This window comes from Bombus bifarius, unplaced genomic scaffold (assembly GCF_011952205.1).
Source record: "Bombus bifarius isolate JDL3187 unplaced genomic scaffold, Bbif_JDL3187 scf7180000009565, whole genome shotgun sequence".
Taxonomy (NCBI): domain Eukaryota; kingdom Metazoa; phylum Arthropoda; class Insecta; order Hymenoptera; family Apidae; genus Bombus; species Bombus bifarius.
In genome coordinates this window covers 280,585-308,319 of record NW_022885198.1, presented here as the reverse complement: position 1 = coordinate 308,319, position 27,735 = coordinate 280,585, and the positions used below count along the sequence as shown (strand labels likewise).

Here is a 27,735-nt window from a genome sequence, read left to right as displayed (position 1 = left end):
CTTTTTTTTTACATTTCATATAAATATAGGTATATAGTATATATATATACATATAGATTCATATATAAAAAATTTCTAATGTCCAAACACTTGTTTGCAAATAATTATTAATTTTGCTAAGAGAAATATAACCATTCTTAAAACTAAGCGTATCGATGAAAAGGAGTTCCAGTTTCGAAAGGAGGTGGTATAACACGTGGCTATCAGCTGATGCGTGCGCGTTCACCAACTTTCCAGCTCTGTTAACTGATTGTGGACATTACGTCAGTCAGAGTTTAGATATTGCCGGGTATACTTACTAATCAAGAATAACTTGAAAGTTCTATTAATGATACAATTTATAGTAAGTAGCTACCTTACATTATACTCTATTATTCATTTTTTTCTTCATTTTTTGTGTTTATCTTATCTATATTTTTTTGTTACTTTGATTTGTTAGTGATTATAAAAGATCACCATAATTATTTTTTAATTCTTATCATTAGAAATTAATAAAAAATAATCTTCATGTGGTAAACCTTTACGATATAATTAATAAGTTCTTTTTTATACTTAATTTACTGAAGATATCATATGTTTATATTAAATTGAATGTACAAGCGTGCACAGATGTAATACGGATGTTCTACTTATATACCGCTAATAAAATTAATTATCAATGAATCCTGATTAAACATACTTGACACACATGTATATGCGGTATAACTATAGCTTATGTCATGTTTCGTAACAACGCTTAAATGAAATCATTTAAATTTTAAATTTATGAGAGAAATCGAAATATATGTTCAAGAATTTTATATATATAAATATATGTTCAAATTTTTATGAAGATAATTATGTTAAATTATCACTTATATTTATGTATAATAATTATCATTTGTATGTTAAAGTCTGTTAATAATAAGTTATTTAATTATAACAATTTTTAGGCGCTATGTATCAGTTATGAATATGTGAATTTTGTAAAAATGTTCCAACTTTTATTTAAAAATTTGCGTAAATCTTTTTATATAAACTTCTTAAATAATTTATCAACTAATAATTGTATTCTCAATTTAACTTATTGTTTAAAAAATATTATAATTAAAATGATCATTTTTTTCTTCTGGAAGTATATATGCATATACACATAACTAAAAATCACGCGAGTGCGCGCACAAACATGACGTATATGTACATTATAATTGCTTTAATATCTATTAAATAATTAGTTTATTAAATATCACATTAATATTATATATATATGTCAATAATTAATTTTAGTACTTCAAAAACTATTAATAGTTTAATCATTCACTTTCTTAATTTATGTATGATATATATATATATATACGACATTTTAATTTATGTATGCATATATGTATAATTCATATATATACAGTTTATACATATATGTAATCCTAAACCAATATGTAAAAATATAAAAATAAGTAAATGTGTTAATTACATTTTATTTTAAGTAGTTTCATTTATTAATTATTTATCAAATGTCTCATTTTTACTTGTTTTATGAAAGCATAAAACACAGAAAACATGACAGATAAAACAAAAAAAGTGTCACGGTGGTATTTTGGTGGGCTTTCCTCTGCAGGTGCTGCTTGTGTTACCCATCCTTTAGATTTGTTAAAGGTATTTTTATTACTAAATTCATAAATGAATATAACATAAGTTTCAACTCCTCTTTTTTTAAGATTATAATTATATAATTAACAATTAAATATACTAATTATATTTTGAATTTCAAATAGCGTGTTAAGCAAATTGTGAGCTTTATAATTCTAAAAAAATTTTGTGATGTACTGAAATGCAATAGCATTTCATTTACACACCACACATTTATAGGTTCACTTACAAACACAACAAGAAGGCAAGCTATCTATAGCACGATTAACTACATCTATAATACAAAATCAGGGAATTTTAGCTTTGTACAATGGATTAAGTGCTTCTCTGCTTCGTCAACTTACATATTCTACAATGAGATTTGGAGCATATGAAGTAAATTTATTCTCATTATATGTATTATTTACTTATAATATCTATTTTCTTATAATTTGATTGTATATTTAACTTTTCTATGTTACTATTTGAGTTATTACACTATACTTCTCATTTGGATATATTATATTTATATATATAGGTAGGTAAACAAACATTTGAAACATCTGGACAATCATTATTATTTTACCAAAAATTGTTATTGGCTGGATTCTCTGGCGCAGCTGGTGGTATTCTTGGAACACCAGGAGATGTAATTAATGTACGCATGCAAAATGATATAAAACTTCCACCACAACTAAGACGAAAGTAAGGGTCTAAGTTATTATCTTAATTTACTTTTGCTTTTGTTATTTAATAATAAATTTTATTATAGTTATAAGCATGCTCTAGATGGAATAATACGTGTAATTCAGCAAGAAGGAGTAAGTCATTTATTTAGTGGATGCTCTACAGCAACATTAAGAGCTGCATTAATGACAATTGGACAACTGAGCTTTTATGATCAAGTTAAAATTATGTTGTTACAAAGTGGTTATTTTAAAGATAATCCTATAACTCATGTTGTGTCAAGTGTATGTGCAGTAAGTATATTTAAATAATATATTCAAATTTGAAAAAGAATAGGAACCATAAACATGGTGTAATTCAAACAACAATTTCTTTTTATTACATGAACTTTAAAAAAAAAAGATATTATGTAACAAACATTATTTATATTATCATTTCATACTATTTCATATAAATATATGTATGTATTACAATTCATGTAAATGTAATAATACATTTCATATAAATTATATTTATACAGGCTTGCAGTTCTTTTATACAATGATACTAATATAATAACACAAGATTTATATAGATAGTAGTAGATAGTAGCAGATAGTAGTAAGCAATACATACCATATTATTTTACGCATTCTCATTCATCATTCTCAGTTAATGTTTTATTCCTATACAAGGGTGCTGTAGCTACAACTCTTACACAACCTTTGGATGTTTTAAAAACACGAGCAATGAATGCTAACCCAGGAGAATTTAAGGTAATTGTAAAAGTAAGATTAAGTGAATAACGTAGTAATAGAGATTTATTTATGTAATGTTTTATAGAATTTGATGGATCTATTTTTGTATACTGCTAAGCTTGGACCATTTGCATTTTTTAAAGTAAGTTTCTTTTTATGTATTGAATTAGTTTTTCCTAGATACTTCTATATCATAATATCCTAATAATGGGAAGGTTATAGTATGTCTGAGTAAACACATTTGAGATAAATAAAGATAAACTTTTAAAATTAGTAATTAGAGAAAGCTTTTTATGGATTTTTTAAAATAATTAATTTGGACAGAAAGTTTATATTTAGACATTTAAATTCATCATAATAATTAAGAATTAAAGTGATTTTGTATACCCTTAGAACTTTGCACAGTTCCTGTAATTTATATCTTTCTTTTTTTTCTACTTAACCCTTTGATCACTGAATGCTTGGAGTTAAATAATCTATATAAATAGTACACTTAATTCAATAGGCATATATACTTTTTAATCACAAAGTGTTCCATTAAATTATTACTCTCCATTGTAAATGAAACATCTTTTTTTACTTTACATGTAGTTTACATTAATGACATTGATTGAATATATTTATAGAAGAAATTAGTTATAAATGTTTCAGATAGTTTAATAATAGTTGTTTTACTCTTATTAAATGCATAGTCATGACTCAATTATATAAAATGTAGAAAACGTTTGTATCTGTTTGAATTTAATTTTTATCTTTGCATGTATTTGCAATGCAATAAGAATATATATTTAGAAGTGCCAAATTATTTATTCGTAACAGAATATTCGTTTTTATTGAAATATAAAGGAAAATAATTCATATGTACATCTAATCTCCTAAAGAAACTACATATGTATCTACTTAAGAAGGAAGATTATGTATCTTAAGTTTTACATTTTCAATCTATTTTGTATCATAACATATTTATGTTGTAATTATAATTTTCTTAATTATATAATTCAATTTATTTATATATGTCTTATCTAAATGTGTTTATTCAAATAATAATCTTCCTGTTAATGTATTCTTATAAAATAAAATTTCAAGCATATGAGTTTAAAAATATATTGATTATTTTATTTTAGGGCTATGTACCTGCATTTATCAGATTAGCTCCACAGACTATTCTTACATTTGTCTTGTTAGAACAATTAAGATCTAATTTTGGATTCTATCCTTCTGGTGTTTCAGTATCATAGAATTCAATTAACTGTCTTGAATGCTGAAACATAATATTCTACTGAAATGTTCCATAGGAGAAGAAATTAGGATATGAAAATAAGGAATAAAAAAATGATAAAAGTGTTTGTCCTATTTGAAATTGTCCTATTATTTTTGTATGTATGTACAAAATCTTACATACATGATTTTTATTAATATTATATGATTTTTATTATACTATAATATATATATTATTTATACAATATATATATTGGTAGTCTTATACATTATATATACAATATATAATATATATAATGTATAAGGCTACCAAACTGATTGATATCAGATTTTTTGTTTTTGCAATTACTAAAAATATGCAAATGTTTTACTTAGATAGAGACATAAATACATATATTACATATATTACATTATTTATTACTTTAATTTTAATGAAGTATATATATTTAGGTGCATATTAAAGCTCAGTAGATCTAGTGTCAAAAATTGATTTGTATATCTATATATATATTGGTAAATATCTTGTACTATTGTATGTACACCATTCTATTTCTATAATAATTTATTAATTATAACAATCAATTTTTTCAAATAAAAATATATATGCTGAAATTTTATAATAAAGATAAACAAATTCAAATAGGACAAATATTATTTTTATATGTTGAGTTTATTGTTATGTTTATGCCTAAGTTTTATGAAATATCTTTGGTAAGTATTTCATATTATTACAATCTTAATTTTCAATAGTATATAAACTGCATTTGTACAAATATTAGGTGATACTAATATTTGTTCTTCCAATAATGATATCTAAAAAAAATAAGTGTGATATTTCCTGATCAAATGATACTATAGGCATTCAGAAATTAGATAATCAGATAAAACAAATATATATTTATTAAAAATGATTTGAACTTTCTCGCACTTATTTTCACAAAACTTAGCCAATTTTTGTTTTCAAAAATAAATAAACTTGTTCTATATATGTGTACTACATACTATGTGTCTAACACATATTCAAAACAAGTAATATTATCAGGATATTGTAATATTCGTATCATCAGGAATATTGTAATTGTATTACTAATTTAAACAACTATATAACTATTAAAATGGTTATTATCTTATTTCAAATTGGATACATAAGAATCTTCTGACATATAAAAACATTCTATAAAAATATGTTTATAATTATGTATTGGGGTATACACAAACTTTTATATATATGTATATATGTATTTTATTATATAATATTTAAATTTGCAGTCATATATTTTGTTTACAAAAATATTGTTTCATAATTGTTAATGCACAAACTTTGAAAAACAAATATTTTTCTAATTTATATAATATGTATATGAGAATGTATGTATGTACATATATCAGCTTATTTTGTAAATTATTTTAAATTATTTAATAATAAAAATAATATTAACAAATTTGTATAAAATAAAGTGTTATTATATACATGTACAAATCCATCATTTGAGAATTACATAAGTTCACGATTAGTATTAGTTATAAAATTGCAAAACAGGTACAAAATTTTACTAACGATGTAAAATACTGAATTATAACTCTGATGTTTTGATAAACTTTTATACGATGATAAAACATCAAAAACTGAAACTGGCGGTTGAAGATTTAGAGACAAGCCGCCGACGATTAATAGTTCATGAGATATTTAATATTGAAGTTACCATCTCTTTTTTACGTTTTCAAGTGAGACTGCGTCTGTTAGAGTATGATTACAGTGGATGAGCGTTCTAGATTCTGACTTCTGACTTTCTGGCCACGTTTTGAGCTCTGAGTTCTGACGAACTAATTCATTCGGACGAATGAAACATCTAAAGGCCAAGTGTATACGCATAAGAATCTATCTACATAATACATATGTATATGCATATTTCATTATATGTCAGTGATCTCACTCATCTACAACTGTGCTCTGATGTATAAGAACATATGTATTTATAGAACTACGTTGCATTGTACTCACTGTATCCTATAATCTGAAACTTACACTCAAGACCACGTACCCCCATAACTCACAACACATAAACCTGCCTACGGAGGGTACGACTATGGCACATAACGTTAGCAATCTAGTCTACTGATATTTTTGTTTATCAGTATATCTATATACTTACTGTCAGTTTGAAAATCAATGCCAATCGATTATACCAAACCAATCACTAATGAACTAATAACAATCCCGGCAGTTGATGCAACTCAAAAGAATAAAAAATGAACGAATGAAGATTTAAATTACGAATTAATAGTCTTCTGTCATAATATTTTATATTTATTTATAATCTATTTTCTCCATTAAAAACAATTTATATAAAATAAATAAACAACTACCACATAGTAACAATAACATATGTACGCGTACTATAGAAAACAACTTTTCTAATTTCTAATTTAAAAGTTTATACAGCTAAATTACATAAATGCAACTCGTTAGTTTCCGTAATTATTCAAGAATTTCTTAGTAATTTTCAATGTAATAAAAAAATATTACTTCTTACATATTTAATCTATTTATAACATTTTTATATCCAAATAAAAGACCAATAAAGAATGTTAAATATAATGAAAGCCACAGGAAATACAATTCTGCTACGTCTGTCAATCCATTGAGCAATTTCTTGTGGAGTCATTGTTGTAAAATTATGTAACTGTGCAAGAGTTGCTCTTCGTTGAAAAGGTTTTGGTGATGATGTACTATTAACAGTCATAATGCTCCCAATAGAGCATTCTTGATCTTTATCTTCTTCAATTTTAACAGAAGGAATATTGAGAGTACTTGGAAAACTCTGCAATATAAAAGTACAGTTGCTATGAAGAATGAATACAGAACGTACGTATACTTTGATATGTTTTCTTATAATATATTTGTATATTTACATGCACAGTAAGGTAATTTTGACTTGAATAATCTTGTTCACTGGTGTTTGCATTATCAAGTGATGACCAAGACCGTGATCGTTCTAATCCTGTAGTGTTCTTCTGAAATTGTTTTCGAGCCAGTTTTGGTGTTAGCGTTGATTTTAATATGTATTTACTATTTACTTTTTTCAAGGGAACATTTTTCCTAAACATATTTTCAAAATTATTAATAACCAGTAAATGATATATGAAGTATGAGATTTCATATTTGTAATATCTGCATACAACATATACATACTTCCGTCGATAAATTGTATTAACAAAAGCAAATTCAACCATTGCTGCAAATAAAAATATTGTACAACCCAAAAACCATATTTCACTGGCTTTTATATAAGAAACTTTTGGCAGAGAGTTCTCTACTTTGGATGCAAGAGTCATAAATGTCAAAATAGTATTTGTTCCTAGATACAGAAATTTTAATTAATTATTTATCTTATAATATCAACACCCATAAAGTAAGTTATACACCTTTTAAATATATCACCTAACACTATTCGTGGAGGACTTGCATCCATATGTAACCAAAAAGATACCCAAGAAATGACTACTATTAGTATAGATGGAATGTAATAGTCCATCATAAAAAATCCCATCTCGCGTGCTAATTTAAATGTTATACTAATTGAACTGAAATTACCAGCTATAAATACAAATGATTATCAATTAAAATAGTTTTAAGATATTATTTACTACATATAACAAAAATACATGCCAAAATGACCATAATGTTGCTGCGATGTAGTATAATATACTTCTGATGTGTTAACCCATTTGTCAAAAAGCTTATATTCAGTTAAGTGTAATTCGTCTGCAAGTATGATTGGATCTTGGTCCCAATATAACACCATATCATGCACATTGTATGTCCCTGTAGGTAAAAATTCCATTCATTCCAAGGAGCACAGTTGAATAAAATAGCTGACATTGTAGTAGTACAATAACTATGACATCCTACAGCTTTCAAAGACAAGAGGACATTCTTGTACATCAAACGGAAATTTCTCCAAACGAAGCCCACAGTTAAGAGTAACTTGCAACCTATAACAGTTTATACATCACGTTTATTATGCAGATAAGATTATATAAGGATGAGTTATGCATTTCATATTATGTCATTATTTTTATTGTGAATACAATTAAAGAAAATTATAAAAGTAACATTATATGTAACATTCAAAATTTGTTAAATCTTAATATAATTTTTACTTTTAAAATAAGCAATATTGCAAGTTTTTAACTTTCAACAATAGAGCATCTTTTAAATAATCTCTGATATACAGGGTGGTTGGTAACTGATGGTACAAGCGGACTTTGAATTTTCACTCGGTACGCGTGCGCTTTATCACGTCTCGTTATAACGGATCTCACTGTAGATCGTTTTAAAATTAAAAAATTAAAAAAAAATTTTTTTTTTAATTTTATTCTGTATTTTCGACTTCTTTTTTCGCGTAGAATCACCTCCTTTTCGCTTGTACCACCAGTTACCAACCCTGTATATTAGACAGTAAGATTAAAGGATCATTAAATTTTCACTAAAAAAATTGTTGATTTTTTAATTGATATAACTCTATAAACAATAATCATACAGTAATTAACATGAGTTCATGTTGGAAGGCAAAGTATCTATATAAGGTATGTATTCTCATTTCAAAAATTTTGCACAATCAAATAGCTCTATGGAATTTATTATTTTACAACACATCATAAAGCCGATTTTGATCAGCTTTCCATTCACACAGATTGTGTTATTTTATATTAAAATGAACAAAAAAATATATAATTAATTTTATACTATTGCCATACTATATACTTATACTATTTATACTAGTGCCATAAAATATGTATTGCATGTTGTACATATTTTTACATATTAATCTTATTTTGAATAATTGAACTCTAACTTTTAAATAATTAAGTAATAAATTATATTTTTGTCATGATATAGTTCATTAAAATACCTATTTAATTGTTTATAGTTAGTTTAGTTTACTCTTCCTGCAACGTAAATTGGAACAATTAATTTATAATAAATTAAATATTGCAACAAATAATTGCAACAACATAAACATTACTTTGATTGAACTTTTATTCAATGAAACCTCATGAACTAAAAAGATTTTTAAGTTGTACAAATATTAAAATTAAAATAAAAGAGCATATTAAAAAGTGCAGAATAAAGAATAAACTTAGAATAAATGATATTTTCTGAATTATTTTTTATTACTTTACATTATGTTTTTATTGCTTCATATTTATGTTAATTTTACTTTATATTTGAATTATTATAAATTATTATTAATGAATAAAAAATAAAGATGTTGAATGAATATTATATTTGATAATGTAATATTACTATTTTTAAAATATTAAGTAAATTTATATTTACAAACCTAGTATTCAGTATGACCATGCCTGATGGATCTATTGAAACAAGTATATCTTTCACACTATTTCCCATTATAGCAGAACTGGGCTCATTAGAAACATATACAGTAGGTGTCCAAATCAAATCATGTGCAAATTGTCCACCATATAGTTGATTTAAATGTGGAGCAATGTTTGAAAATTTTAACCTGTTATCCAGATATCTAAATTGCAACATCATATGTACATCAAATTGCTGTAAAAATATTTTTATATATATATTTATAAAGGATATAAAACAATATTATTATTTTATAGATATATGCAGAACAAATATTAGAAATTATGTAAGTTATAAAATATAATTATAACACAAGCTACCAGTGTTTTTGCCATATTAGATCTAATTGTATAAATATAAGCCCTGGCATATACGTTAATTGGATCTGTAGAATTAATTTCTCCTGGTGGTCTAGTCATTTTATCATAACGACAATTATTTGTCAATTCTTGTAAAAGTTCAGTTTGTGTCATAGAGCTGCTACTACTTAATATTGGACAGCTCTCTAATCTGTAAGAAATTTATGTAATTTCATATACATATATAAAGCTATGCTTCCAGAAGCTTAGTAATATTATTTAAACTTCTAATAGTAAAAAGTATTAATAATGTTATAAAAAAATTCTGTAAAAAATTTATAAAAATATATATAATAACATTATGGTTGATATTTTAATTAATAGTATCAATAGTATATATTTGTTAGTGATATTTAGTTATACTTCAGTACGTAAAAAGATAAAACTGCTTTCAAAGAAAGTCCTTGAATTAAAATTCCAGACGTTACTAAGTAGTAAGAATAGTTCATTGTTGCTTTGTACTAATGCTGGTGACATAATGCAATGCATGTGACTCTACATTATAAAAAGAATTTCTTTGTTATTGCAAGTTGAAATATTTCTGAAAAGCATAGCAATGATGGTTTACTATGGATATGTGATTATTTCATGAAATAAATATGAATAAACACAACTAAAATAAACAAGTACTTTATAAACAGCTATGAAAAATATATTATATTTCATAGTTTATAAGATAAGAATAAGTATAGATAAGTACCTTAAAAAATTATAAAATTTTTAACCTATTTATCATATTTTGTTTATAATATCATTAAGTATCATATTTTATTATGTACATTATTTATTCTGATATCTAGTATGACAAGTAAAAAATTTTTATTAACTAATACAATCGAATATTAATGCTCTAATCAAGACTTTAATACCAATCTCAACAATAAAATCTTATCTACCACATGAGCATATTAATTTATGACATCAAACATTTAACTGTTTATGTAAGTTATCAATATTTTTCTTCATAAAATTGCGTATCATGATTCAGAATCTTTTTTTTTTCTTCTGATGTACGTAATTTAGCGGTATATGCATATACATGTAGTATAAAATAGTTTAATTGGTTGATGAAATATAATATTGAATATAATACACATACTTTGTTTTCACAAAATAAGAGAGAGAGGGGAGTGTGTAGTCTTATTTTATAATTAAAATTTATTATTAATCCAACATAAAAATTATGAGTTAGAAAATTATAAATTGTAATAATCATTGCAATTACAATTAAAGCTATAATAGATATAGATAAATTATGGAAAAGTAAAGAGATACTTTTTTTAATTTATCTTTATTTGTAAATTACCTCATTTATGCTATTTAATCATACAATAATTCAGATACAGATAAAATAATATAAAACTGTTGAAAATATAATTTCAATAATTTAAAGATTAATGTAATCAACTTTGAATACTAATGTTTACACAAGTGTTTCAAAATTTAGTTATGTATTTGCATACAAAATATACATGGAAATAGATAGCACTTATAAATATTTTTAGATATTTTAGATAGTTATGCATGGAAATAGATAGTATTTATAAATATTTTTTACAAAATATGTTTTTTTAAAGACTTTTTAGTGTCCAAATTAATTTAAAAAAAAGTAGCTTTTTACCACTATTTGCCCAATGCCACAAAAATTTGTATATACAAAAATTATATTAAACATGTATTCAGTAATATACATAACTAAATTATAGTTCTGGATATTTTATATTATATACTTTATTAGGATGAAGATGATGTCTTTTCATGATACTGATCTATGCTAGTAACTATATAAAAATTTGTATTTATTTAAAATTGTGGAAAATAAAATTAATAAGTAGATTTATTTAAATAAATAGCTTTATTAGGCTTTTATTACGTTAATAAGTTTTACTTAAACAAACTCTTCCACATAGATATAAAACTGAGTAATATTTCTAACTACAAAAAATTTAAAAGAATATTTAGTGACTAGAGTCACTAAATTTAATAAAAATTAAAGGAATGTATCTAATTAAGTATAACTTACATAGCAGATGTATTTAAATGTAAAAGTTGTAGTAGATAAATAAAAGACACGAAAGAACAAATTCTTCTTAAGGCCATCTTACGTTTCCTGATGACTTATCTGTTTCACTAATAAACTTGGACTGATTCTTTCTTGAATATACATGCATGGTCTTGAGTAAATTAGCTAGAAACCAAATATTACCCAACCATTCCTCCCACTTACAGTATTCTTTTATAAAGTGAACACTCAGGTGCTTGTATATAATACTAAGTTGGTATTGTACACAAGGTATACAGGGTATGTTGAAAGTACCATACCATAATAAAAGAAGTCACGAAATTTTGTACTTTCTTGAAATATAAGTTTATATTATAGTTATAATAGAAAAAGACTCTTCGAAATTTACAAATATTTTGACATGTGCTGTTTACATATTAAATAACTAACGCCGATTTATACTGCTATCTACAAAAATTCTCCATCTACATCCATTCGCTATAAAAAGCATTCACATACACACACATGTGTGGTATATAGAAAAGAAAGTTATAAAAAAGAAATTTACGAAATTTATACAAGTTGTTAGTTATACATTTAGTTTATATTTATGGACGTAATACGTGGTTTCATACGATTGAGAGTATAAGTAAGTATATGCAAATTTTGTAACAATTTTGTAATTCTTATATAATGGCGTTCAGTATATGGTATCACAGATTCCAATGTCGAAGTTAATTTTGTTTGGAATTCCAAATTTTCCATTTCCATCATTAATGCGTTCATGACTACCTATTAATCATGAACATTATAGAAACATGTAAAATTATAATCAAATTTCTTATTTGAAGGAATAACATATTCAATTATGTGAGAACTTACCTGAGCAATTTGACAATTTTTACTATTGACATTCCATGTAACAGCACACTTCAATAACTCTTCTTTATAAATTGGTTTTAAGTCACGAATTGTTTCTTCAAAGTGGCAATTATTTTCCTTTAAAATAGCTGATAGATGAAAAATAAAAAACATAAGAAGAATGAAAAAGTAATCGCGTTCCGGTTCAATTATTAATTTATGTAAAATGATTCACTTTATCTTTACATGTAACACTAACTTTTTGCTGGACAAAGTCCGATTACCCGGCATTGTAATATTGGGGAGACCAATGCCACAGAAATTACGACCGGAAAGAGTTAACCGTTAGTCACATAACTACTCTTTTCCTTGAAAATTTTCTTTGCATAATATTAAACATTTCAATAACAGTTCTACTTAACAGCGTTTATCTTAATTAAAGAACTCAATGGGAAAAAAACACCTTTTCCAAAATAAAATAAGAAAAAGGAACGGATGTATAAGATCTTTATTTATCGAAAGAACTTTGGTTGAAACTTCTACCGTTTTTGATTGTATATGTTAATGTGTTTTAATATTTAGGAGCATATAGACTTAGTTTGACTTTAGCTACAATTTTTTAAAATTAAAGATTGTATTGCTTCATTATTCTGAGTTCCCTAATTAAAAGTAAAATATCTTATCAATGGTTAAGTTTAAGACAATAAGAATATATGCATATAATAAGAAATAAGAAGTATATTATATTTTAGAAAATGTTAACCTTTTCAAGATCCTTTTTAAAACTTCCTTGTTCATAAAAAGAAGTGTACTATTTAATACTTTCTTAATATCACGCAAATCTATTTTCCATATAATGTATAATTTAAGATATTTATAGTTAAGTGAATCATTCTGTATATAATTATATAAGAAGTTATATTAAATGATGCATGCTTATATTGATAATACGTAATTAAAACTTACTTTCTACAATTTTGAGAACTTGGAAAGGACGTTCTAACTTTAAAGCTATGTTTAACGCAGATGTTAATTTATTTGCTTTTAGTAAATTTGCTAGTTTTTGTTCTTCCAATGCAAGTTGTTCTAATTTCATTGCAGCTTTTTTTTTATTTTCTTCAGTCACATCTTTCCAAATAACTAGCAATGAATCACTTCCACCACTGATAATAGTTTTCTCATTTTTACTAACTACAATTAAAGTATGATATAATAAATATAATATGTTGATTGAAAAACGTTAAAATGATATTCACCTGCGAGTGTCCATACGCGACTCTCATGCTGTTCTAAAGTACATGTACATTCGGATGTCTTAATATTCCAAAGCTTCAAAAGACCATCTCCACTTGCAGTAATTATTTGCATCCCTCGTGATAAAAATTCTGCTTTTAATACTGATGATTCATGGCCTTCAAGAGTCTATCATACAGAAAAAATTATTGATAATGATAAATATATATTTTAATTAAAATAATTGTTATATTAATTTAATAACAATTAGTAACAAATAAATAATTATAATTACTTTTAAACACTGAAGTTCTGTCAGCGACCAAAGTTTTATTGTAGAATCTGCCGATGACGTCAAAAGTACCTGATCTATAGGTGAAAATCGAACACACCAAACTCCTCTACGGTGACCACGAAATACACCAAGTAATTGTAAATCGTCTGCAGACCATAACTATAACATTTAGAGTATGTTTCAAAGCATTTTTAACAAAAACAATTTCTTAAGTAGTGCATTCATATTGAAATGAAGTTGTATATAGTAATGCAGAAGCTAATGATATATATAGGATTTAGAAGACGTAATTAATAGTAAAAAAATTTAATACTAACATTATAGAGCAATATTATGTACCACAACGAATAATACAGTACATATAAAATGTCTATGAAGATATATAAAATAAACATTATATCCATATAAATATCCGTTCAATTTTCGAATATTATGTCTTATGTTAACAAAAATAAAATATTTTATCAGAAGATATTCCACTCTTCCCATTTAAAAGAAACATCCTATATTTTGATGTACAATGAATTTTATATATTATACCTTAGCTGTTTTATCTTGTGATCCAGTAGCAATTAATTTATCATTTGGTGAAATATTCACGCTATTAATATCTTTTTGATGAGCCAATGTTGTATGAGCAACATTTAGAGAGCATGTGTCTGCAATCATTGAACGCACAAAATAACACTACGTGATAGAAATAATAATTTATGATATAAAAAGGCATTTTGTTTACCTTTAAAATTAATATTATTTGATAAGTTCCATAATTTAAGACATGAATCTTGACTGACAGAAGCAAAAAATTTTGCAGACATTTGAGAAATTGCTACAGAACCAACGGGAGCAGTATGTCTAGTAGCAGATGCAATGCAAGATACTTTAGTTGTTTCTTTATCCATAAGCCATACTCGAATACTATTGTCCTATAAATTATGAAACATTATTTTTTTAATAATATATTTCATATATATTTCATAAATATTTTTTCTTACATTAAAGCAATTTTCGCAACTATAGATTTCAATTCATTAATAATTTATGAAATGTATACAATATATACCTTTGCTGAAGAAATAAGTAAATAGGCATTAGCAAGTGTAGTAGCAAGAGATAACACAATATCTGTATGACCACATAGCAATTCGCAATTCATGGTTGAAATATTGTACAGTTTTATATCACAACTATTTGTAGCAACAGCTATATGACTCTCATTATCTCCAAGATATACAACATCTAAAATTTCATCACTGTAACCTACTAACTATAACAGTAAAAATTGTATTCATTATAGAACCTCCCTATTATATAAAATATCGATTTTATTATTATTTTTTGAAAAACGAATTTACCTGTTTCAGGCAATCAAATGTTTCTAATGAATGGATAATTATATTATGATCAACCGTAACTACAGCAAAGTTATTACTATTATCATTATAAAGTAAATGTATAATTGATAGAGATCCTGTTTCCTTTGCAGCTGATACAATAGAATTTTTTTGCACATATACTTCTTTACCAGTCTTCATCTCCCAAATTTTCACAACTCCTAAAGGAATTTGGATTACAAAATAAATATTTAATTATTATTTGTAAATTTGTATCATTCTAAAAAATATGTAATTATATAAAAAAAAAGCAAAATTTCGGAATAGCCAAATAAGATGTAAATATTCTTAACAAAAAAATTGACGAATATTAATTTAATCCATACAAATATTGAAAAATGTATGATTGCACCTTTTTCTCCTGCAGCAGCAACATGTATAGCATTTTCATCTTTGTTATAAAAGGGTAGTAACATATTTTTAGGTATTATAAATGTATCTTCTATTTCCTCATAAACTGGTAAAACTCGTATTGATGATCCAGAAGAAAGATTCCATAAAATGAGTACTCTATCTCTTCCTGAACTACACAAAACCAATGTGCATTATACATACCACAAATTTTATATTTAGTAATATACAAGATAAGAAATGTAGTTTCAATATATTACCTAACTAAATAATCCTTGTCTTTGAGAAAAGATAAAGAAGTAACTTTACTGAAATGTCCAGAAAGTGTAATTTCTTCTTTACCAGTTTTAATATTCCACCCATAGATTTTGATATCATCGCCAGCAGCAAAGATAAGCTCTTTTTCAATATTTGGATGAAAAACTAAAATACTAAAATTATATTATATTTCACAAATTTTATAAAAATTCATATGCTGCACATTATATATCTTAAAATGATGTAATTGAAAATAGATAGCAAAAGAAATGAGTGATCATAAAAACCAATTTCCACACAATTTGTTAATTTAAAATTTTACATTTGATTTTCAATTTTTGAAATATATTACAGAGTATTGCAAAATTTATATGAATTAAAATAATTATAGCATGTTTTACAGCAGTATGCATTCAGTGATTCTGTTCCATATGTAAAATGTTTGTTATAATAACTCAAAATTTGTAACATTTATAAAATTATTGAAAAATATACACACTTTACTGAAAACAAAAGATAATACAAATTATAAATCTTTAATATATCATTTAAATAAATGCAATTTTTAGAAAATGTTTGCATAGTCACATTTCTCATTCAAATATATGATTTCATATTTTATTATGAAATATGTCTAAAATTTTTATAAATAATATGAAAATATAATATTTTGTTTAAGATGAGTACCTTATTACTCCTTGAACTCCTTTTAGATTATGAGTACAAGCATGATGTTGTAAATTCCATAATCTGACTGTACCATCACTACCTCCAGAAGCCATCAAATTTCTTTCAATAGAATGAGCAATACGAACTACAGGACTCTTATGAATAGATTTCCATAGTTTAATTAATTTATTATCTATAATAATAGTATGCATATTATTGTATTTAATTAATTATTCATAATATATTATACAATGTTATGTACCTTTCCAGTTCCATAATTTAAAAAGACCACTTTTGTGATGTGTGATGATGTTTAAGTCATTATTACTTGCAATAAATGTGTTGATTGTATCTTCTTCTTCATTGCTATTGCTTCCTCCCAAATAAGATATTACTGTACCACTCTTTACTGATAATATAGAAACAGTACCATATTTTTGGCAGAACATATACTGTCCATCTGTACTCCACTATAATGCAAAGTGACAATTAAATGATAAAATAAGGAAAAATAAATAATATGTATTTTTTAGTCAACATACTTGAACATTTCCTCCTGTATAAAATGCACCATGTTTGGATTCAACTTCAAACCTGGAATTGAATATAATTAGCTAAATACATGTACACAAATAATATTTTCATACCAGAACCTTTTTCCAAACGAGGTTCTTTGATGCATAAATACATAGTATCTGTGATCTGAAATAATACTAGTAATATATGCTAATTATATCGAATATAATTTAATATAATGAATAACTAAATGTTTATTAAAATATTTCATAGGAAACAAATAGATATAGCATATCATATCAATAACATATCAAAACCTTCTTATTTAAAAGCATACAAATTTATTTAAATTTATATTTAAAAATATTTTCTTAGTGTCTTATTATTCATAAAATAAATTTAATAACGTTATTTTAAGAAATTATTAGGAATTACTCACGCTTCTTTTAGAATAACGTTGCTCATTTTTTATAAATTACTATGAATATTTGATTATGTTTTTAAATATGTACTAAATTTTATTTACATATCTTGTCTTTAAATTGCGTTAATCGGCAGTACACAATGTCGTAAGACACGTGCACTATTCCTCTAAATATAAATATATATTAGAATACTAAAAACATTGCAAAAATCTTCGTGAAAGCTATAGACCTAAGTAAGTATTTATATGTATATTATTTAGTGCTGTATTTAGTACTATGGTGAAAACCACATGAAAACCGGCCTTGAATCAAACTGAGAATACACATTTATAAAATTTTTGATATTGTAATAAACATCGTAATAAACTTGAGCAAATAACTCCTTTATATTTTGAGAAGTGTGAATGGAATCAATTAAAACAATCTTCCCTCTCTAGTTTTATTTATACTTGTAGTCTCTTTGATAGTTATCGACCGTGGTTCTAAGCAAGTTTAAAATATCGTGCAATTAAATCTTAAAACATTATAACTAATCTCTTTATGACGAAATTAAAAAATGAAATTTCTAGATTTATAAGGCGAATTTTTGAACTGTTTAGGAATTACATTAAAGCTTTAACTCTCATAAATCTTTCCTGCATAATATTGTTTCAAGTTTGTACGTAGTTAATTACGTACAATTTGTGCAAAGTGTACTATTTGGACACGATTGCGCTATCTATCGATGAATCAGTAGTACTAACAAATAGTTAACTTTTCACCGATACATGGCGCCACCATATTTCCTTTTTGAGTATGAATGAATTTTTATTGTAAAAAGCATAATGGCGTCGCCGGTCTTTCCGGCAAATAGGTTGTGCCATCGTGTCTCACGTCTTTCGTACTAAAAGTACAGAATGACGGACGACGTGGTTGTTTTAGAAGATGCTGTTCACAGAGAAGAAGAGATAGCCCACTTTCAAGCTCCTGCAATTCAACATAATCCCGATGGATGGGGTCCTTGTGAGTTACCTGATCAATTTAAAGATATACCTTATCAACCATTCTCAAAGGGCGACAGATTGGGCAAGGTTCGTTGTAAATGTGGTTTCTTTTTCCTTTGTTTATGGAGATACTTCACATATTTATATTATTTTTTGACATAGATATCTGACTGGACTACACCAGCTTTCCAAGATAAAAAGTTTCCCAGTAAGTGTTATCTATTTCATTTATTTAACCTTAACATTAACATTAAGTCATTTATTAGAAATAATTATGAATCTAGCTAATTATATTTTTATTACCGACTGAACTTTACTTTGGGGGATCAAAAAAATTCTTGACCCTTTTTTATATATTCAATAGTGTTCGATAAGTAGAATCATAAAATACAAGTAATCTGTCAATTCAAAAGTTCTGTGTATATGCAACAAAGTATTTTTAGTTGTTTTATACATTATGCACTTTGACGCCATATTGGTTTCCATAATTTGCCCAATTTAAGTTAGGCTTAGAGTTAAGATTAGAATTAGGTTTTGGTCATTACATTAATGTAACATGTAAAATATGCTAAAATTGTATGTAAAATCTTGCATACGTGTAACTTTTGAACTGGTGGGTTCCTAAACGTTAACTTGTATTTTTGAATAACATTCATCGAAGACTATCAGATGATATAAAAGAAAAGTCAATAACTTTTAGTCTCCTTAGGAGTGTATATTTATAAGTCCTAGATTTATTAATTTCTTATTAAGGTTTAATCTAACTGTAATCTATCATAATTATAATCTAACCATAAAAAATAAGCAGAGATCTTCACTTTATACTTACTGGTAGTATATTAATAATTATAACAATGTAGACATTATTAATTTTGTTAAGGAACTTAAGTTTAATATGTTTTACAATTCTAACTCTTGTTATTTTAACAAAATATAATAAACCATAAGTTATAGCCATATATAACATGAGAAATTTTTAAACAATAAGAAGAACGTCACCCATACTTTGTGACGGGGCCCCCACAGAAGTATACCCGTCACATAGATATGTGCGACATGGCAACGAATGTGTTAAAATAAATTCAATTTAATTTTTTTCTTGAATTACTATTAGCTGATCAATACTAAGAAATCAATATTATTTATTAAATTCTAAAAGAATGCTTTCTTATAAGATTACTATTAATATAATACTTAATAAAGTACAAATTTATATTACTAATAACTTTTTTTATTTCAGATATGATTTTATATGCTTCATTTTATTATTTTCAATTTTATTTCTCATATATTTAAAATCATTCTGTGTCATATAAACCTAATTTGTATTTATATATTATTTAATTGAAATAGTAAATCCAATATTATAAAAGACATTATAAGATTAAAAGGTAGTAATTCTTTTCCTTTTATATGAAAACTATAAGATAGATCACATTAGACCAAATTAACCTTGTGCAGATTACCGCGGGATATATATGTTCTGTGTAAACCATCAATTTGACCAAGGAACTCATATATGTGTTTGGCAAAAACGACTGATAGAGTCGGAAGACTCCTCATATATGTATCCCACGTAAACGCGTTGCTATGGTCGAGAAACACATACGTCTCATATATGCATATATTTAAAAGACTCATATGTGTGTCATTTTATTTATCCTGTGGAGAATCTGTGCATGTGTCTAAAATTTGACATCTTGGAGTACTATGAACGAAAATCGTGTCTAAGCAAAAATGTGCGCTGGCAATTTTAAATGACTATCGTGGCAACAGCTCGGCCTTACGGTACGGCTGACTTCGAACCGTTCCATCCGCAAAGGGTTAAATAATAATTAAATTAATAATTTTATATTTAGGTTTCCCTTTAATAAATTAATATTTTATATACAATATTTCATTTCTTAACAAAGAAAACCTTCATTATTTACAGACAAATATACGTCACAGTTTGGTTCAGGCAGCCAATATGCATACTATCATGATGAAGATGAAACAACTTTCCACTTGGTTGATACAACCCGTGTACAAAAACCGCCTTATCAACGTGGTGGCAGATTTCGTCATAATCAAAGGAACTTACGTGGCCGTGGAAGCCAGCGTGGTTCGTTGAGCCAAATGCAACAACTTGGTAAATTAAAGCTTCGCGAGAGAGATCGTAAAGGACAAGCAAAACGTTGGGGTAGACAGCAAGGTTTACGTAATCATAAAAATCAACCACCAATTAAAATTCGCGACGCATCCGTTACTGTAAGACCTGATTGGGTAACTATTGAAGAAATGGATTTTCCACGTTTAGCAAAGCTATCTTTACCTAGTATTAAAGATGGAGAAGATATTTTATGTTGCGGCTCTCTTGAATATTATGATAAAACTTATGACAGAGTGAATGTCAAAAGCGAAAAGCCATTGCAAAGAATTGATAGAATTTTCCATACAGTCACCACTACTGATGATCCAATAATTCGTAAGCTATCAAAAACAGAAGGAAATGTTTATGCTACAGATGCAATTTTAGCAACAATAATGTGCTGCACTCGTAGCAACTACTCTTGGGATATTGTAATCGAAAAAATTGGAGACAAACTATTCTTTGATAAACGAGATAATACTGAGTTTGATTTATTAACTGTAAACGAAACTAGTGTTGAACCTCCTCAGGATGATGGAAATTCTTTAAATTCCCCTAGAAATTTAGCTTTGGAAGCTACATTTATTAATCATAATTTTTCTCAACAAGTACTAAAATCTACTGAACCTAGATTTAAATTTGAAGAAGGAAACCCATTTATTTCAGAAGAAGAAGAAGGTGATGTTGCTAGTGTTGCATATCGGTATAGAAAATGGGATTTAAATAATGGAATTGTTCTTGTTGCAAGATGTGAACATGATGCTGTAATGCAAGGTCCTAATAATGAAATTCAATTTTTAACAATTAAGGCTCTAAATGAATGGGACTCAAAATTAGCCAATGGTGTTGAATGGAGGCAAAAATTAGATACACAGCGTGGTGCAGTATTAGCAAATGAATTACGCAACAATGCTTGCAAATTAGCTAAGTGGACTGTCCAAGCATTATTAGCAGGTTCAGACCAATTAAAATTCGGTTATGTCTCTAGAGCAATGGTTAGAGATTCTAGTAAACATGTTATTCTTGGTACACAACAATATAAGCCAAATGAATTTGCAACACAAATCAATCTTAATATGGATAATGCATGGGGTATTTTACGATGTATTATTGATATTTGCATGAAACAGAAAGATGGAAAATATCTAATTATGAAAGATCCAAATAAACCAATGATAAGATTATATGATATTCCGGATAACACGTTTGAAAGCGAAGGAGAAGAAGATGAAGATGACGATGAACCTGTTAATGATGCATTTCAGAGTTAACAGTTTTAAATTTTCTTAAACTTCTCTGAATTAATATGTTAAAAGTCACTGATTTGTACTATGAATACATATTGTAAGAAGGGAGGAAAGTGGCATAATAAACTGCTTTCAATTCAGCTTTTTATTATCTAATTCTAGAAACCTCACAAACTAATTTCACATTAATATAAAATATTTATGTATTTAATTATATATAACATTATGTAGTTAAATTTTATTTTATCCAATTCAAAGTTACATTTTTAAATATGTATTAATATATATATTAATTACTTAAGTGTTTTCCTCATTTCATTTTCCTATTTTCTTTCAATATGATAAACATTATATTGCAACAAAACAACATTGATTTAATTAAATTTTATATAGATTTTGGTGATAAAGTACTTTTGCTAAAGTGCTTTTTTCTCATATATTGCCTCTAATTCCAAAATATTTGTTAATTTCTACTGTGATATGTAAGCACAGTTGTATACATAAACCTGGAAACTCTAGTAGAGGGTGTAATGCTCTCAATGCCTGGAGTTGTACTTTATAAATCGACCACTATAGAACGCTACAATCGATAAGTTAGGATTTCATATCTAACGTCACCCTTTGATGAAAATATTGAAAGTAAAGAATATAAACTAAGCCACTGAGCTTACTCTATAAACTACTTTTCATAATTTTTCACCATGTATTTAAACTAAGTACATATACAATATTTCATTCAGTATAGAAAAATGTTTAAATTATTAAATATATATTATTATTTTCAATAAAAAAGTTTAATAAAATTGTAACTTATAATTATAAATCAAATATGTATACATATATATAATACTTTTATATTTAATGCGTATATTGGATAGTTTGTTTTTAGTATTTCTTAATTCATTAAATAATTGTGTAATTATGTATTAACACTATCTATAATATATGTAAATAATATCATGTCCAAAATATTATAGACGATTAAAATATGTTAATATTATAAAATTCTTATTGAAGGTGTAAAATTATAGTGTGATTTCAGAGTTTACAAAAGTTTTTAGTAATGAAAAAGATATTTATATCATATAATATTTATTAGAGATTAACATAAAATAATAATATAATCATAGACAAATATACAGCTATTCGTAGTAGTATATATATATATATATATATGTAAGTAGTATTCATATATGTAAGCAGAAGTTGGTCTCTATTATCATTATAGTGGTGTACTTGTCCCTTTAATCAGGTCTGGGGTGTTTTTACACAATGGCGTTACATAACGAATCCTAAGACTTCGATTAAAATGCCTTATTGCGAACAAACTGATCAACATCATCTGGTCACTAAAAGCCTATCACTCACCACGGAAGTTTCCGGCCTGTATATACGACCGGGACACACCTTATGACATTATTAAGAGTCTACCCTTACCACGGGATCTTGTTAGATCTGTGTATACAATCGTGGCATAAGCTATGTCACTGATATACACATTAATACATACATACATATAACACGTGTCATGTATCAGTGGCCTGTGCTATGTCCAATCTTTCGAACTTCGATGTAGAGGGCCCTGTCGAATTCTTCTATATATGTAGTTAGCTAACAAAAAGAGAGACTGTAGAAAAATAATATGTCGAGCACGAATGAAAGTGAAATTAGTGAACGGTGGTAGGTAGTTCTCCGCCCGTTTACTTCTCACCTGGGCGTTGTCTCCTGAACAAATATTACTTTCCATTTCGATACGTGATCATGGGTGATAATTCTATGAGGTTAGGTGAGTTAGTTAATCGATTTCTCTGTGGCTGCTAATTTTCATGGTATTTCTTAAGTACCTAATCCTTTTTGTCATTGTTTTACGCACATTAGAGAACTATGAAGTGCTTAAAGCTCTCTACGATTTCAAGGCTACGTTTGCGAAAACCCTCAGCTTTCAAGAGGGCGATTATTTTATTTTATATCAGACCAATACCAAACAAAGAAATTGGTGGCAGGTCGTTAACAGAGACGGCCAGATTGGATATATTCCCTCGAATTACGTCACCACTGTAAAGGTATGGATCAGATTGTAGTAATAAGTATGTGAAGATCTTTAAGAATGAAATACATTCCAGGTATCATCTCAAGTATTGATCGAATTTCTGGAAGACTGCATAGGAAGTGTGAAGGCTGAAACTAAGAAACAGAGTGGATTACAGTTAGACAAGCAGGATCTTCTATTGAGATTAATAGAGAAAAAGAAACAAGCAGAATCTAGTAAAAAACCTAAGAAGCAAGCTCCAATGCCTCCAGACTTTGGAAATACAACACCTAATAAAGAAATACGTTCATCGCTTGTTTGTAATACTCAAGAGGGAGATATTAATACTGTGCAGAGTAACACTTCATACATGACAGCACAGACAACTGTGCACAGTAATACAGAACAAGAGGAAGCACCAGTTATCCCACAATGCCAACGCACACCTACAAACGATCAAAGGATGCAATCCCTTCCACATCAGTCTTCCTCTGAATCACAGAAAATTCAGGCAGAAGTTCGTAAGAGTCCCTCTCAGAGCAATATCAGACAGACTCCTATTAATTCACCTATAAAGAAAAAAGGTTCATTATGTGATATTAACTCTCATACTGCTTATCAGTTACTTGACCAAGTACGTAGAAATACTCAATTAAGCTACGAAATGTCGAAGGTAGCAGTAACGGTAGTTGTTTCTGGATTGCAACAACTGTTGCCCCAAAATGTGAGCTATTATTTTGATGCCTTATTGCATCAGTTAGAAACACCGTTCACGGTATCGCAAATGAGTATAGAGGAAACATATGACGCTAATAGATTGAAAGTAATCTTTACAGAGCTTACTTCTTGTAAGGAAGATTCTCAACAGAGAAATTGGATGCTTTATGAAGATGAATCTATTATTGTTGATTATATAAAAGAACTCACTTCTATATTGGTATATCATATATTTATTGCATTAAAAAAATTAATTATTCCGTTTCTATCAGTTAATAATTTGTTAATTTCACAGACTAATGCAGATGCAAATGTATCTAGATATGTTTTACAGCAGAATCAATATAATGGAGTTAATATATTGATACAATATTATCAAATGGAACCAAGATGGACTATTAGGCAATTGCTCTTGCAGTCATTTGGAGTAATGTGTAGTCTAGATTCTGTGATCCTGACTATAATGTTAAATAGTATATTGCCTATGGAGTTAGCAAGGTAATATTTGGTGAGCTGTATTATTTTATATAACACTCTAATAATGACTTGATATATCTTTGAATACAGAGATATGAGGAGCAATCCTAGAAATGTAACAAAATTAAATTATTCTTCATTATTACTTACTATGATTTTTTCAATGGGTGAACCCATGCCAATTACACATTTGGGTGAGTAAAGTAGGTAATGCGTTACGTCTATTACATCTTCGCCTGACTTTTTTTCTATATGTTACAACGTTTAATTCTGAGTTTTATTACAGAGCAATTAGGTTCGGATTTTATAGCATTTGTTTTGGACTTAATAGAGAATCCACCTGATATGGATTTGGAAGATCAAATTCCGGATTTGTTTGTAAATTTAATACTATCGTACAATTTACAATTCACAAATTCGGAAAATATAGTTCTAAATGCATTGAAAGAAAGATCAGTGGCAAAGAACTTTACTGAGAAGATTTTACTGTTATTCAATAGGGAAGGTGAGATAAAACGAGATGTATTTTACATGAAATAAACTGAAATTCCAGCAAACCTGTAATCTGTTATAGAGGATCCTGTACGAATATTCGATCATGAACCACCGCCGCCGCATTCTGTGCTGAAATTATTTATCGATTTGTTCAACAATGATGTCACAGCAGGTCTATTCTATACAAATGACGTTAAAGTTCTAATTGATATTATATTGCGCCAATTATATGATATGTTTCCTGGTGATAAGGTACTTAGAAATATATGTACATGCTTTTACCCCTCTTACAGAAATAAAAGATGTGACATAATTATTGACATTACAGCGCAGACAATATTTGGAATTATGTCGACGAGTACTTCGTACTTCAAGTTATAATGAGCATAAGTATCGTTCAGAAGACCTATTAAAATGCTTTACAAGGTCTGTATTTGTCATAGTACTATTGTATCATAATCGTAACCATAACATAACTGTTATCACTGTCATAATGTAAAAAAATATATATTGTAGAATATTTTGTGAGGAGACTGGAGAAAGTCAGGAAGATCAACAATCCGTACGCGAAATTAGCAATGAATTTCCCCATTTGTTTAAAATGTGACATTTGTTGTCACCTCCCAGTAATAAAAGCTTGGAGGATGACGATTTGCAAACTCTCGTATAAGAAGATTCCGGTACGTACCATGAGCAGGAGCGACGAAGAAAATCAAGTTACCGATCAAAAAACTTCTTTATTTTTCTAATATTTCTATTTTGCAAATATTTTGCTCAGCTACTATATCAAAAACGCACACACGATTCGCAGAATCTTAAGCGCATCAGATTATATTTTTTTCTCGTTTTAATCTTTCTAGTAAACAATACTATTTATTCTAGTTAAAAAAGGATACAAAAAAGATAAAAAAGACACATAAATCAGCATTTAGAAATTATTATATATTGTATATACATACATATATAGATATGTATATGTGAGAAAGAAACTTTTTCTCGTTCTAAGCATGAGGACCATTGGAAATAACATATAGAATCATTCCAAGTACCGTGATAGTAGATAAATAAATTAGTGTACATGAAAGTAGTCTGACTGCACGAATAAAATATCGAATTAAAAAAGTATCTGAATTACTGCTCTGATATAATATTAAATAAAAGTTTGATTGCATAGTGGGAACATCTATAACAGTTCTCTGTGAAAATGCTTCAACGCTCGAATAAAGGATTTTAATCCTAATCGAACCAGTTATACTCTATTATCTCTGTAAATTGTCTAGTCCGCGTCTGTGCAAGTAATATTCTAAGTCATGCATTATTTCTTCTGTTATGTTTGATCCTCTCTCGTCAACACGCATTAACAAGTTTATAAATTTGTTTAGCAAGAGAGAGAGAGAGGGAGAGAAAGAGAGTTTTGAGACTCTCACAATTACGACCATAGGATTTTTAGAACAAGTTGGTCGGAATAAAATTTCATAGTTTATTAGTGCCACCATTTATAGTTATCGAACTTTCTAGTCTATTGTTAGCTACTCTATTTTTTTAAAAGTATTATACTGCGTTATGTTTATTAAAGTTATGACTATTAAGATGTCAATTACAAAGAAATCTCAAATTATTGTGATTATGAATCAAATGTTAAAGAAATAAAAAGTCTAGGCGA

The 27,735-nt window shown here is 27.0% G+C and overlaps 5 protein-coding genes across 8 annotated transcripts; 3 read left to right on the top strand and 2 right to left on the bottom strand.

Annotated features, from left to right (window-relative positions):
* Positions 1-186: 186 nt before the first annotated feature.
* Positions 187-4,424, top strand: LOC117215373 (mitochondrial dicarboxylate carrier). Its single transcript, XM_033461746.1, has 8 exons — positions 187-343; positions 1,520-1,632; positions 1,846-2,001; positions 2,144-2,310; positions 2,378-2,585; positions 2,967-3,047; positions 3,115-3,171; positions 4,154-4,424. The coding sequence occupies exons 2-8, from the start codon at positions 1,537-1,539 to the stop codon at positions 4,265-4,267; spliced, it is 879 nt and encodes a 292-aa protein (XP_033317637.1). The 5' UTR covers positions 187-343; positions 1,520-1,536; the 3' UTR covers positions 4,268-4,424.
* A 2,108-nt stretch (positions 4,425-6,532) lies between these two features.
* Positions 6,533-12,251, bottom strand: LOC117215371 (glycine receptor subunit alpha-3-like). 3 transcript variants are annotated; one of them, XM_033461743.1, is made up of 9 exons: positions 12,013-12,251; positions 9,951-10,140; positions 9,596-9,825; positions 8,161-8,243; positions 7,918-8,073; positions 7,690-7,845; positions 7,441-7,606; positions 7,161-7,347; positions 6,533-7,069 (listed from the first exon to the last, which is right to left on the bottom strand). In XM_033461743.1, the coding sequence occupies exons 1-9, from the start codon at positions 12,087-12,089 to the stop codon at positions 6,806-6,808; spliced, it is 1,509 nt and encodes a 502-aa protein (XP_033317634.1). In that variant the 5' UTR covers positions 12,090-12,251; the 3' UTR covers positions 6,533-6,805. The 3 variants fall into 3 exon arrangements, with proteins under 3 accessions (XP_033317634.1, XP_033317633.1, XP_033317635.1); XM_033461742.1 differs by lacking the exon at positions 12,013-12,251 and adding an exon at positions 10,353-10,575; XM_033461744.1 differs by lacking the exon at positions 12,013-12,251 and adding an exon at positions 10,361-10,569.
* Positions 12,252-12,569: 318 nt separating this feature from the next.
* Positions 12,570-18,184, bottom strand: LOC117215366 (transducin beta-like protein 3). The gene is made up of 15 exons (XM_033461732.1): positions 18,008-18,184; positions 17,595-17,646; positions 17,315-17,522; positions 17,071-17,245; positions 16,386-16,556; positions 16,127-16,299; positions 15,736-15,935; positions 15,444-15,647; positions 15,117-15,306; positions 14,921-15,039; positions 14,381-14,539; positions 14,109-14,274; positions 13,819-14,043; positions 12,874-13,001; positions 12,570-12,783 (listed from the first exon to the last, which is right to left on the bottom strand). The coding sequence occupies exons 1-15, from the start codon at positions 18,031-18,033 to the stop codon at positions 12,589-12,591; spliced, it is 2,391 nt and encodes a 796-aa protein (XP_033317623.1). The 5' UTR covers positions 18,034-18,184; the 3' UTR covers positions 12,570-12,588.
* A 614-nt stretch (positions 18,185-18,798) lies between these two features.
* On the top strand, positions 18,799-22,494 carry LOC117215370 (eukaryotic translation initiation factor 3 subunit D). Of its 2 annotated transcripts, XM_033461740.1 has the most exons (3): positions 18,799-19,063; positions 19,139-19,184; positions 20,910-22,494. In XM_033461740.1, exons 1-3 carry the CDS (start codon positions 18,890-18,892, stop codon positions 22,376-22,378), a joined length of 1,689 nt encoding a protein of 562 aa, XP_033317631.1. In that variant the 5' UTR covers positions 18,799-18,889; the 3' UTR covers positions 22,379-22,494. The 2 variants fall into 2 exon arrangements, with proteins under 2 accessions (XP_033317631.1, XP_033317632.1); XM_033461741.1 differs by lacking the exons at positions 18,799-19,063; positions 19,139-19,184 and adding an exon at positions 20,719-20,764.
* A 1,429-nt stretch (positions 22,495-23,923) lies between these two features.
* Positions 23,924-27,735, top strand: LOC117215367 (NCK-interacting protein with SH3 domain). Its single transcript, XM_033461733.1, has 9 exons — positions 23,924-24,140; positions 24,233-24,417; positions 24,478-25,320; positions 25,396-25,598; positions 25,668-25,771; positions 25,864-26,082; positions 26,152-26,324; positions 26,401-26,498; positions 26,589-27,735. The coding sequence occupies exons 1-9, from the start codon at positions 24,116-24,118 to the stop codon at positions 26,677-26,679; spliced, it is 1,941 nt and encodes a 646-aa protein (XP_033317624.1). The 5' UTR covers positions 23,924-24,115; the 3' UTR covers positions 26,680-27,735.

Coding starts and splice junctions, on each gene's coding strand:
- LOC117215366 (XM_033461732.1), bottom strand. CDS start 18,033: ATGAGCAACGTTATTCTAAAAGAAGC. Junction 17,246..17,314: donor TAAATTATGGAACTGGAAAG/GTACATAACATT, acceptor CTATTATTATAG/ATAATAAATTAATTAAACTA. Junction 15,648..15,735: donor CATTTGATTGCCTGAAACAG/GTAAATTCGTTT, acceptor TTACTGTTATAG/TTAGTAGGTTACAGTGATGA.
- LOC117215371 (XM_033461742.1), bottom strand. CDS start 10,438: ATGAACTATTCTTACTACTTAGTAACGTCTGGAATTTTAATTCAAGGA. Junction 8,074..8,160: donor TCCTCTTGTCTTTGAAAGCT/GTAGGATGTCAT, acceptor TTTTACCTACAG/GGACATACAATGTGCATGAT. Junction 7,607..7,689: donor TCCTCCACGAATAGTGTTAG/GTGATATATTTA, acceptor TTCTGTATCTAG/GAACAAATACTATTTTGACA.
- LOC117215373 (XM_033461746.1), top strand. CDS start 1,537: ATGACAGATAAAACAAAAAAAGTGTCACGGTGGTATTTTGGTGGGCTT. Junction 1,633..1,845: donor ATCCTTTAGATTTGTTAAAG/GTATTTTTATTA, acceptor ACACATTTATAG/GTTCACTTACAAACACAACA. Junction 3,172..4,153: donor GACCATTTGCATTTTTTAAA/GTAAGTTTCTTT, acceptor ATTTTATTTTAG/GGCTATGTACCTGCATTTAT.
- LOC117215367 (XM_033461733.1), top strand. CDS start 24,116: ATGGGTGATAATTCTATGAGGTTAG. Junction 26,083..26,151: donor ACTGTTATTCAATAGGGAAG/GTGAGATAAAAC, acceptor AATCTGTTATAG/AGGATCCTGTACGAATATTC. Junction 26,325..26,400: donor ATATGTTTCCTGGTGATAAG/GTACTTAGAAAT, acceptor TTGACATTACAG/CGCAGACAATATTTGGAATT.
- LOC117215370 (XM_033461740.1), top strand. CDS start 18,890: ATGACGGACGACGTGGTTGTTTTAGAAGATGCTGTTCACAGAGAAGAA. Junction 19,064..19,138: donor AGGGCGACAGATTGGGCAAG/GTTCGTTGTAAA, acceptor TTTTTGACATAG/ATATCTGACTGGACTACACC. Junction 19,185..20,909: donor CCAAGATAAAAAGTTTCCCA/GTAAGTGTTATC, acceptor CATTATTTACAG/ACAAATATACGTCACAGTTT.